The 13,328-nt window shown below is 38.8% G+C and overlaps 1 protein-coding gene across 1 annotated transcript in view; it reads right to left on the bottom strand.

Moving 5' to 3' along the window:
• The window catches only part of GRIN2A (glutamate ionotropic receptor NMDA type subunit 2A), a 185,988-nt gene extending 172,895 nt beyond the window's left edge, over positions 1 to 13,093 (bottom strand). Inside the window, exon 1 of the mRNA XM_009635462.1 lies at positions 12,689 to 13,093. Within this exon, the coding sequence (XP_009633757.1) occupies positions 12,689 to 13,093 (405 nt within the window). The remainder of the gene's footprint in view (positions 1 to 12,688) is intronic.
• Between the last annotated feature and the right edge of the window lie 235 nt (positions 13,094 to 13,328).

The following is a 13,328-nucleotide window of genomic DNA, read 5'->3' on the forward strand; positions in this document are numbered from 1 at the left end:
GTACAATCCATGGCATGGGTTGAGATAGACAATTTAATAGGACAGGAAAAAAGAATATAATGATAATGATGAAAGAATATACAAAACAAGTGATGCACAATACAATTGCTCACCACCTGCCAGCTAATGCCCAGCCAGTTCCCAAGCAGCAGACCCCTGGCCAACTTTTCCCATAGTTTATATGTGGAGCATGACATCATATGGTATGGAATAGCCCTTGGGCCACTTGGGGTCAGCTGTCCCAGCTGTGCCCCCTCCCAGCTTCTTGTGCCCCCCCAGCCTCCTTGCTGAGAAGCAGAAAAGGCCTTGATTCTGTGTCAGCACTGCTCAGCAGTAACAAAAACCTCCCTATGTTATCAAGATTATTCTCATCCTAAATCCAAAACACAGTACCATGCCAGCTACTGGGAAGAAAATTAACTCTATCCCAGCCAAAATCAGGACAATGCTGCAGGTGACAGCCAGCTCCCATATAAACTTCCTATACGTTCATTTAAATTTTAATTCAGAAACCACAGGATGTGTTTTTATGAGAAACTGGGAATCTGAAAATATTTCTATATAGTGAGAAACTACTGAGTAACTGTTCAGGATATTTTAAATGCTAAGATTTTTTTTTTATTATTTACACCTAAGTCTTAAGTCAGCTCTTTAGTGTCATTTCACTTATTCCCTGACTATTGGAAATATTCCAGTAACTCTTATGCTATAAAAGTGGTGATGGGTAGTAAATAACAACAGGAAAGCAAAAGAGATTGTAGCCAGAAGCCTGTATCCTGGAAAAGGTTAGAAAAGGAAAGCATGTGACACAGCTTTTAAGATCATTAAGACTGGAAAAGTGACAGCATGAATATATCTGGAAATGGCTATGAAGATCATTTGTTGACTTTAGCCAACCTGAAGGGTGGAGTGGGAATCATGTAAACTTGTATTTTTTCTTCTACAAATGAGCTTATCTGCAAAGAGCCAAAACTATCCTTTTCTGACACTTTCCCATCCCCTGTTCTCTGAAGACATTGCTCATTTTCAACCTCATGATACAACTGGTCATTTAGACATTATCAGCATTTATGTAATTCACAATCCATAATTTTGTTCTGTGCACATAACTACAATTTGAGTTATAAGTGCCAGTAAACATGAGTCTCAATTTTTTAAAGAGCAGCAAAACACATTCACATACAGGGGAGACTGTAGAATCAGCAAGCCACCTAACACTGCAGAAAGCAATTTATTGTCATATATTTTAACTGTCAGTCTGCCCTGTCCCCAAGTATTCTGAAGCCCCTAATGGGACGTTTGAAATTCAGATTAATTGAATTGAAAAACAAAAGGGAATTATAAATATATTTTTAAATGCCAGCTCCTAAAAATCCAAGGTGGTAGGCACCCCCGCAAGCACCCGAACAGAGTGAACATACATACATAGAAAAAAAGTACATATATTATAACAATTCAGAGAATTGTTAAAAAAAACTTTCCATTTTCTATAGAAATGGATGTTTACATAGAAGGACATCAGTGCTGGACACAGTAGCCAGCCAAATGCACAAAGTAAAGGGAGGGCTGGATATTTAGGAAAGCCTATAGACTGACCCTGTCCCAGAAGTTTTACTAAAGAAAAAAAGTAAAAGCAGCAGGGAAATTTTAAATGTCATTAACATAGAAACGTGCAGACTCCAATACATCAATTTCCAGATACTTAACTACAGCCCAGAGTTCCTACAATGCACCAGGAGAAGCAAATATCCCCCTATATTGGTATGTAAAGCTGGTCAATGAATGCAGAAGAATCACTTAGGACAGGAGAATAATTGTTCAAAATCCCAAGGCCAGGAACCCTCAAGAGATAAAGATGGAAACTCTTCAGAGTTTTGAATACTTTTGGTTTTGTCATACTACTTTCTTCATGAATTGATCACTTTCATCAGCAATTTCTGTTGCTGGTTTATCACCGCCTCAGCTCTCCATCATTACCCTAGCTCACCTGGTTTAGTTTCTCATCCTTTCTCTACTTTCTGCTTATTAAATATAAACAGGCTTTGCTTGAAGTCATAACAATTTCTACTTTCTTGGGATTCCAGAAAATTTTTATTTGTTCCAATTAATCTTACTTTATCACAACTATCACCTGTGTACACTGAAAGAGTCCTGGTACTCCTAACATTAAGGGATACATAATTTGAAGACGAGCAGTATATTCTCTCCTAGCAACCTTGCTTCTGCAGGAATTGAACTAAGGCACTAAAGGGGGGGGAGGGGAGGACCAAACAAAAAACCTAACTCTAACACTATGGTGACAGCCATGTATAAAGTAGAATAGCAAATAGATGGCGTAGAGGTGAAGACAGCATAACAGGAGGGTGTTTGGAAGCAGCTGTTTGGTGGAAGGAGATTTGCATACAGAATGGACTGGATAAGAACAATGCAGTCTAAGAGCAAGCGAAGGAAGCGAATGTTTCTTTTTACAACTTCTGTACCAGTTCACTGTTACACAGTTAAGTGATTGAGCTTAATGTTTTGCATGCTGCACATTGGAGTCATCCACATCTGTTGCTAGAAACCAGATTCCACAATAGGAAATTTCAGCCTTTTTACAGATAACAATAGTTAAAATGCAGATGGAGAAAAGAGAAGAGGGGAAACAGATCAAAATGAAACAAAGGGCAGGGTTAGCTTATTTACTACAAAGATAATGTGATTATTGAAAACGAACCAGACTATCCTAAATGGTACTTGACTAGAATACAGACACTTCCAGAATTTTTGCATCTGTTTTCTTATGATGAATTCACAAGCCTTATCTTGTCCCAATTAGGTACTTCATATAGCTCTGATGCCTCTGCCAACACAATTTACCCAGAACTCTTAATTAGCCTCACACACACAAAAAATAACATGTAATTTGCCTGGTAATTATATGTTTCCGTAACTCCTAAAAGCAACTCATTACAGTAATGTTGTGCACTTAGAACAGATTACCTTAATTCTATTTTCTGTTTATTCAATTATAACTGTCGTTCCTAATTGTATTGTAAATTGTGTTGAGCAGGAAAGTGGCTATAAAATCCTTGCTCTTTCCTCTTTCATAGTGGTTCTACAACACTGTGTTTCCACTAGACACAAAATCAATGTAGTGAAAACAAAGCAGTCCAATTGTTAATTCTAGTCACATGGAGAAACAAGCCGATCGGCACAAATAAACAAAACTTTGTAACAACAAAATTAGAGGCAGAAATCTTGGACCAAAAGTTAGGGCACAAAAAAAACGCCCAACCTGTCAAGAAAAGCAAACAAGGAAAAGGTAAGCAGCTTCCCACCCAGCAATCCCTTGAATGAAACATGTTTACAGAAATATCTTGCTCCAAGATGCACAAAGGTGGGCTATAAATAGTTATGCACACTGAGCAGAGGCTGTGGGGCGAGACCAGCATTGGTGTTCTCAGTCATGCTACAGCAGGTAGCTTGTGACAAGGAAACAGTCCGGCCTATCTTATTAAAAGCCTAAAAGAAAATTACTTTCCTAAACAAACCTATGGTGGAGATAGACAGCCTAAAACACTGACTGAATAGTCACCTGGTAATGAAGCACCTCCGCAGAAAAGCTTATGCAAAACCTAGATTAAGGGATACATAGTTTTGAAGTTGAAAAGTGTATGGTCTCCAGCTGAAAAAATCTACTTTATCCAGGCTACTCAAAGATAGGTGCACATGATCCTACTGGGAAATTACACTACCATCAGCCAGTCCAACACACCAAACCACTATTACTTGTAGGCTCCACCCTGAAGAGAAGGTAAATCAATGTACTTGATGAAAAACATTAAAAGCATGAAGTTGACAACCTTATATTCGCACCCTTCCTCTCCACCTTCAGCAAGGGAATCTGGAAGAAAGCAGGGAGAAGAACCTGTACATATACCAAACAAACAGACCTAGTTTTTTCAGACCTGACCATGCCTAAGTATGAAACAAAAGATTACTTCCAAAAGAAACTGAAGTAATTTTGGATCTCTATGCAGAATATTACAGTGTTTTAATCAAACCTCATCCACAGCCCTCCAATGTGCTGCTTAGTATATAGCAGTAAAAGGGACTGCACTTTGCTTTGAATTTCCCCTGTCGAAATACAGGTTAATCTTGCTAAGCATTCTCTGTTGTCCATGCTCTAGAAGCTTAGGACCAGTTTATGACCTCAGATACGTTGCTGGATTTCTAGGTCAGATTTAGTTCAGTCTCAGTGGCTGTTGAGGAGATGAAGGGAGTAGGAATGGATTACACAAACTGTCTAGATGTATACATTTATGAATGATTTCCTTAATCTGCATGTGAAGCTTAAAAAGTCAGTATTCAAACAAAACCTTAGTCACAAATTTGGACTAGAAACTATTGCTTTTTCAAGAGGTTTAAATCAATCACAAAGGTTGATCAGGGAACCCTGTGTACTCCTCAGCCCACCCTAGTAGGCAGCAATGGGGCCATCATACCCGAGTCCCAGAAGGCACAGACCTTTCTCCAGGAGAATTTTGCTCTTCCCTAAATAAGAGAACTTGTACACTTGGGACCTCCTTCTCCTTCCAAACACTCAGGCTTTTTGGTCACTTAAGCTTCATGTGTATGGGAAGTACAGGGAAAATTGCTGCTGGGAAAGGTGAGACAACATTAACTGCATACCAAACTTACAGCTGCTGGACACCAAGTAACCTCCATTTGCAGCTTGGAATATCACACTTGCGTATCAGGAAACAAGCTAGTTTTGCTGTTGGTAGTTCAGCTTTTATACTACATTTTTTTACTACACACTTTAATTTCTCTCCAAAATATTCTTTCTTCCAACCAATCTTATTTCCAGTTCTGGTTTCACACAGAGCCTGTGAGTCTTTAACTTCTCCCTGACCCAATATATCAAGTCTCATGATAGAGGAAGATACCTCACTTTCTATACAGGGGCCTTCTAGCACAGCTTCTTTGAGTGCAAAACCTAAAAAAGAAATGCTTGCTAGCTGCTAAGCATTTGCAGAAGAGCACAGAACCTTTTCCTAGAAACAATCAGGAATAATCCATGAGCAGCACTGCCTCTCTGTGGCCACGAGACCCCCAGCTAGGTCTCCATCTTGAGAAGCCAGAGGGGCCCTCGTTTGGAGGGTGAACATGCAGTGTAACTGGAGCTCTGCACTAAGAGGATTAAACCATGTGCATTTTTACTAACTGTACACCTAGCTTATGCACCCCAATTGCAAGCACAGGGTTTTTTCTCCTAAAGACATTAAGTCTAAATCTAATATAAATAGCCAACGATGCTGCTACAGTTTTATTTATTTATTTCAGTGAACTACAGAAGAAAATATCTCAAGGATTCAAACAAACAATATGGTGACAGATGGTGTGGAGACAATCCAGGCTGGGTCCCTCAGTAAAAGCCATACAACTTCATAGCTCCAGGAAAGTGGGGAGGCAAAGGAGGAAGAGGAAGGGGGAGGAGGGGGAGAAAAGAGCACATGCAAAGCTGGCCCAGATGACCACAGATTTCTAACAAATAGAAAACAGCTGTGGAATGCAAAGTTTCTCCATTCATCTATGCACAATCCTTTGTACCATCACTGATGTAGGTAGATCTACCCCAGATATCTTCCAAGCAAGTCCAAAAAAATTATAAAGAAATTCTTCAAATTAAATTGCTAGTTCAAATAAATGACAAATAAAACACAGTTAAATTGTCTATTCAAATAATCTAAGCATCATCTCAAAAATAATTAATTAATGAAACATGACAAATGTGTTTGACATGATACCAAGGCCCTTCTGTTCTGTTCACTGAGTAATTTTTTTAGAACAAATATTTTCAGGTATGTTCTCTGGGTATATCCTGACTGCCAGAAGTGTCTTACTTGCTTTATGATAGTCTATTATTATTTTGTAGCTTAAAGGGAATAATTTTGGATTTTATATTTGAGAATGCTCTTGGGGAAAAAAATTCCAAAGATGTCACCAGGAATGTCTGCAAGCAGAGAATTATGCTGAAGGTCTGGTACTCTACTTTTACAACTCAGGAGTCTGCTGTATTATAATTACCTATAGGCAGGCAATAGTTTGGAGAGATTGCATGGATGGTCTACAACAGTGACTTACTAGCAATTTTAAAATGTTGTTGCACAAAACAAAGATGCTTACAGATTTCTGTTTTCAAGAACTGTAAGAACAGACAGTTTGAAGAGAAAGAAAATGACACCCTTTGAGATGAGAACACATTGCTGTTACTGCAAATTACTAGATCCAAGCAAAGCCAAACACTCTCCTAAACAAGAGCAATTTGTAGGACCCCACCCTGCACCCTGGGCTCAGCTGCAACTATATCAACTCAAGCAAGCTAAAAAAACAGGAACTTACCCACACCTGAGCTACATCAAAAATCTAGTAAACTCTAGATTTCCATTTCCTACAATCTGCTTATTAGTTACAGAAATTCCCAATCACTTCAAAACTGTCTTCCTTCCACTTAGGAATATGAAACCAAATATCCCTCCCTTTAACTCCACAAGAGTGACAATTCAAGTCTACTCACACAGTATTCCAAGAAAACCCTCCATGCTTTCCTTTGCAGGAGGGAAAGTTTTGTGCAGACAAGAGAATGAGCAATATTCTAATAATCACAGAAATAGCTAGGAAAATCCTTTAGAAAACTGGGGTCTGAGACACAGCTCAAAGCAGCAAGTGCTGCACCTCTCGCTGTTACGGCTTTACTTTCTCCTAGTGATGACAGTACAAGGATAGTAATGTAAAGCAGCATGCAGCAGCACAACCACCTCATGCTCCCAGAGCACTGGCTCCTGTTAAGGAAAAGCACAAGATATTGTACCCACTCACTTCATGGACCTCAGTAAGACAGATTTCAAGTATATTTTTAACCATTTAATAACAGCAATTATGGCATGCGCACATAAAAAGTATGACTGCAGATTATGAGCCCAGTTCTAAAAATATGGATGTGCAAGACAACTGTATTTTTAAAAGATACATATAGATTGACTTTTGTGAATATGGTCAAGTAAACACAGATTTGCAAGAGGAGGTCAATGCTACATTTTTCTTGCAGTTTAAAATAAAAATGAGAAGATCTGAAAGTTATGCTTCCCATAGCAGCATTAGTACAGCCAGAAGGAAAGAGAGTCAAATTCAACTGCTTCTTTCTGCTTCTCGAAAAGAGGCAGAAGTTAGAAGTATCGTGTGTGATGGAATAGTGCAAGCTACTGTATCTAGACCGGAAACACTAAAGCACTTATGAAACTGCAGTTTAATCTTCCAGTCTTTTGCAGTACCAACCAAAGCCAAAGTTAATATTATGTATAGTGCCATACACATGCTAATATCAATTATCAGTACAGGCAGGAATGAAGAGTTACAAAATTTAAATTTTTCTGTAAAAACACAGGACTGCTTTTATGAGCCACTAGACAAGCTGGACAGAAATCTACGTAATGCATATGGAAGACATGCAAATTGATGAGCACACTCCATGAAGTATGATCTCCAGAAAAGATTCTACAATGAAGAACAAATCCAACACCCCCCCACTCATCACAACAATTTTTAAAGGATAAGAATTGAAGCACGCTTATGCATAGTGCAAGTGTAAAGTGTGGCTTTTAAACTTCTTTACTTTTTTTTTATATGATCACTGCGCTATGAGGACACATGGCAAGGAAGTTGTAAAATGTGTAGAGGAACCTTAAGAGCAGCGTACAAAGTTGTATACGGATACAGAACTGTAAATTCTCAGCACCAGAGCCAGGAGGCTGTGTGTCCTCTGATCATACTTAGAAGGCTGGGCTTCAAGTTCAGTATGGTTTCTGTATCTCAGGAATGGGGAAAAACAGAGCAATTACAGCTATGTCTATAATGGGCTGAAAATTACAGGTAATGCAAACATCTGCAGGTATTTCAGTAAAATACCTGGAAAATATCCACCAAAAGAATGAACAAGATTTAAAAGTACAGTTTCGCTCACTACTTGTTCACAGTTAGATGTCCTAAATATCCCAGCAGCACTACAGGAGGCGGGGAGCCCGGCAGAGTTGAACATGAGTCGGCAGTGCACCCTTCCGGTGACAGAGCCTAACCAGGCTGCATTAGCAAGAGCACAGCCAGCTGCTTGGGGGAGGGATTATTCCCCTCTTTGTTGCTTGTGAGGCCACGTCTGCAGTCTGTCCAGTTTTGGATTCCCCCATACAAAATATCAATATAACTAAGTGAGTCCAAAGGGCTAGAGCACAGGAGGCCGAAGAAAAGGCTGAAGGAACTCTTTTCTCCAGAAAAGGGACAGGTAAGGACAGGTATAATTGCAGCCTACAACTACAGAGAGCTGGACTCAGACTCACAGCAAAAGAACAAGATCCTGTGGTCTTGAGGGAGGGAAATTCTAGTGAGATATAACAATAATATTTGCATGGTGAGACAGGCTAAGTACTGGAGCAGACTGCCCAGAGGCTATGGTATCTACATCAATGGAGATATCCAAAACTTGACTGGACAATCTGATTCAACTTTGATGTTAGCTCATCATTGAGCTAGGGTTCGGCTAGAGAGCCTCCAGTGATCCCTTCTAATCTTGGTTGCTCTATGATTCCATGTTTATTATTTTGGAGGAGGACAGGGGTAAAAAAAGAAAGCTGAAGGTGGTGGTAGATGCAAAAAGATTTTATACTAAGCAATTAGAAGTGTTTATTACTAATATTATCAGCAGAAAGAATAACAAAGAATGACCATTTAACCATATATAGTACTTAGTTTTTGCAAAAGCAAATATTTATTTTGCATAACATTTCCAGAGCTGGTTCAAGAAGCATCGCTTTGTAATAGCCCTTCTGTAAAATTACCCTCACCTTTAATCTTGTTTGGCTATGCATTATAACTGTCAGTACTTCCACACAAAAAAATGCTTCAAGTTACACCTTTGAGAAAGATTTCTAATGAGAAGTTAGAAAGACTTAAGTTTACAATATGCAAAAGCAGTATGGTTCAGAGTATTCCTGGATGTATTTCTAATACACAGGGGCTTTTCCCCAGTTGTAAAGGAAACAAATCATTTATTATTGTCGCAGAACTAACCATGATGTTCTGTTTTAGAAAAGTACCACAAATACTATCATCATAATGATAGCATGTGGTGAAACAAGCATAACTAAGTTTGAAACCAAATGTTCAAGTCAGGAAACAGTTCCTAAGTAATGTTTGGTTTGAGATCCCTCAAATGTCAACAGATACAAGATGAATAAACAGCCAGTCTGTTTTCAGCATCCTCCAAGGGATGCTGATGCACAGCAGGTTGGCACAGATGCCCCAGACAATTCTCATCTTGTTTCAGTAGACTATCCCACATCTGAAGATGTTTTACTTCTGTGGCAGAATTGAGGACCAAAGCCAAGGAGCAGTTCTTTAGCATAAGAGTTCCCGCCAACAGCAGGTGATAAAATCAGCTGGAAGCAGAACATGAGGCGCTGCCCAAAGGGCGCATCTACAGAGCAGTTGGAATCAGGTAGGTACCATACATCCTTAAGTGTCACGTTGGTTTATTGATAGGGTTTTGACAGCAGATATCAGGTAAAGCAGATCAGCTAGATTCAGAAAACATTCCAGTCTCGTTGGCTTCACATGCCTGTCAATTTTCAGTCTATCAAGCAACATATCTCCTCAGCTGGTGCAGGCGAACTTCAACCAAATCGAAGCAGAGTACAGCCAGCTGGGCCATGGAGGAGGCAGTCTGAACTACTCACCGTTCACAGCAGATGTTCACACAGGGACTCAGTACTTTGAAAGCTATATGTCATGCATTAATCACTGCATGCTCTCAATGTAGGCATATCTCATATTTAGAAACCTAGAACAACTTTTTTGTTTTTAAAGAGATGGCTCTTCATGTGAGATTCACATTGACATAATGTTTATTAGCCATAGAGAACATAGTAAGCTTATCTACTCTGAGTCATTCCAGTAAGGTCTTTGGCAGTATAGAGCATTATAGATGACTTCTCATTTCTGTGCCTTCAGTTTAATTCACATTTAGGACAGGTAAGCACCATATAACAATCACCTGGCACGGAATTCATTGAACTGTTATGCCACCTTTGTGTCAGCCGTTCTTGGTAGACTACAAAGAAGCAGGTACTACACACATATATTTTGAAGTCAGTCATCTAAAACACAGTACCAGCATAATGCCACAGAGGAGGAAAATATCTGTTAGAGCTGCATGATAAGGACATGAATGAAATGGCCTTACTAGAGTGCCAGAGAACGAAATCCACAAGCAGGAGTGGGACCAAGCATATTTTTTGCTTATCGAGCCATCTCAATGTATGAGACAAAACAGAATACTTTAAACACTGCTCAACTTCACAATTTAGCCAACAGCCATGCGTTTCAGCTAAAATCCCGATACTGACTTGGAAGACAGATTTTACATTTGCAGTCCTTCTCCCTCAGACTTCATCTCCTCTGTCTTTATTACAGCACTGTGAATTTCACCTTCAACTCCCAGGAATTCATTCCTAAACAAATGGTTAATTGAGTGACACAAGCAAGTCTCGTTACTGTGATGTTCCAAACCCAGCTGCAAGACATTGCACATCGCAAAAGCCAAGTTAAAAATTAAGGCAATTTTAGTTACATGAACAAACAATTCCTTCAGCCAATTCAAGCTACTGAAGACGGCTCTGTTAGATTGTCTTAACACACAAAAGAACAATTTTGATTTCCCAAGTGGAAAGCTTAGAAGCCAAGTTTCAGCATGAAAATGTGTCATTAGCAAACTGTGATAAACCCTAAAATCAAAGACAATGATATAATAATGACAATATTACCATACAATGAAAATAGTATTAACTTACTAAGACAAGAAAAATACAATCTATTTAATTTTCTACAGGCTTCTACATAAAAGCAAAAAATAGATCTGTATCAGCAACATCCTGCATCTGCTACCGAGCATGAAGTCGATTCTGTAAGGATTTCTGCCAGTGATTCGTCACTCGGCACTGGGTGGGACCTTCAAATATTTTTATACTGGGATAGAAAGTTGAGTGAAATATGTATCAAATAAAATCCCTAAATATATATAAAGCCATCTTTATAAAGATTGGTAAATCTATACAGTAACTTAAAAGCACATGAAATAACTGCCTGTAACTTGGTCACTGCAATTACATTTAAGATATTTGCATTGACTGTAATGATCTTTCCATATAAATCAAGATGTCAAAGCCATTGTTATAGAATCTCTGCTATAATTCAGTGCTTACTGCCCTCCCCTTGTATGACCTAAGTTTCAAAGGAAGGCCATTCAAAATACCAATAGAGACAGATTTCTTATCCCAGTGGAAAAAGTCTTTCACAAAGGTAAAAAGTCTCAAAAGTTCTAAGCCGGTTCCTCAATCATAACTAATCACTGCATCTTTCCTGCTTCTTTTTCCCCCTCAAGTTACAAAACAATGGATCTGGACCACTTTATTTTAGATGGATTCAAAGAGCTCTTTACTATTCAAGTACTATTCAAAAGCCACTTACAAGAAATAACAATAATAAGAAACCCTAAGGGGTACAAATACCAGGAAATAAGCTACAATTAATATCGAAAAGTCTTATGTGCTGGAAAACCAGTAAATGACTTCCCACACTTGAACTCCCTCTTCAGCTATCCTCTTTTACACCACATTGGGAGTTCCTGTCGGACTTTCAGGCCAAGCAGCAGTCCATGCCAGAGAGCTTAGCCCTGCGCGGTGCTAAGCACCTGTTTCAGAAACAGCAGCGATCACTTTACAAGGTCAATGCTGCAGTACCAGCAAGGATTTTTAAAAAATTGTTACAGTGTTAAGGAACATGAGCTGGGTATGAGTCACTTTTGTCATTCCACAGTCTCACAACAGATTACATAAAGAGATGTTTTCCAGCAAAACAATTTGTCATTATGTCCAGAGTTCAGACAACCCCATCATGGACTTTCATGAACTATAGTAAGAAATTAGAAGTATCTGGTTGGCAAAAATCTAATTTAATAAATATAGTGAACACAAGAGCTGGTTCAAGTTTGCAAGAACATCATGGACTTTCATGAACTATAGTAGGAAATTAGAAGTACCTGGTTGGCAAAAATCTAATTTAGTGAACACAAGAGCTGGTTCAAGTTTGCAAGACTACTTAATTTATAGAATGTAATGGATCACAAAACTCCAGCTTATTATGATTGTGCTCTTACTACTATTGTCCTCAAATACATTCAGTTCTATTGCTTGCTATTTTTTATAAGCACTACAGAATATCTGCTTATAATTTTACATCTTATCCCTAAAATAATTCTATGGACCTACTATTTTGAGGTTGTTTCTATAGCCATATGTCATATTTGCTAGTAAAATTTCTAAACTGACCAGCATTCAGTGTGCTGGAGGGTAAAATTCCATTAGGACTGCTTTTACAATGGACAGAAAGTTGAGTCTCAGGCCTGAACCCCAAAATATTTCAGAATATTTAATGAGTGATCCATGAGTACACTGCTCCATATATTTTTTTCTTTTTTTAAAGTACAGAGACACAATTAGAAGCATCCCTTTTGAACTGCCTGTAGTGATTATTCACGACAGAGACCAACACAGTGAAGTACATTAGACTCGCAAAAGCTTTTAATAAGTTTTCTTACCTTATCTGCCATTATCATGGAGGCCCCGCCATGAATTCCAAGAATTGGAATAGAAGTCTGAGATGAAATAAAATCCAAAATCTGAGCTACTGCCTCCTGATCAGTATCATCTCCAAAAACCACTCCATGGATCTTGGTGCCAGACATCAAGTCGCAAACATGCGTTATGATGCTCTTAGGGTCAGTCTGGTTCACCAGAAGGGTCACCACATTGACATCAACAGTCAGGTCTGCTGACATTTCCCTGGTCCAGAGACCTCTGATATCTCTCTCTGTGATATACTTGGTCCTTCCCAGAATCACTGCAATGTTCAGGATAGGATAACTTTTCTCCACTCCACGAACAAGATCCAAAGGCGCCAGAAGAGCTTGGAGTACCAGGAGAGCACAGCCAATTTTCCTCATCTTTGCCAGCTTTATCCCCTATAAAAGTGATCACATTGTATAAGAAAAGCAGAGAGGAAAAAAATATATACTGTATATGTCCAATGGAGTTTTTAAACAGAGAGCTTCTGGACAAAATGCAAACTTTAGCAGCTTTTTATAATGCATTCTTCATACCTTAGTTTCAATTCAAGCCTCTTATATTGCCTCAAAAAGCTGGTTTGCCAGTGACAATATTACAGCTGGTCTCCCACAA

This window comes from Egretta garzetta, unplaced genomic scaffold (assembly GCF_000687185.1).
Source record: "Egretta garzetta isolate BGI_Z169 unplaced genomic scaffold, ASM68718v1 scaffold153, whole genome shotgun sequence".
Lineage (NCBI taxonomy): Eukaryota > Metazoa > Chordata > Aves > Pelecaniformes > Ardeidae > Egretta > Egretta garzetta.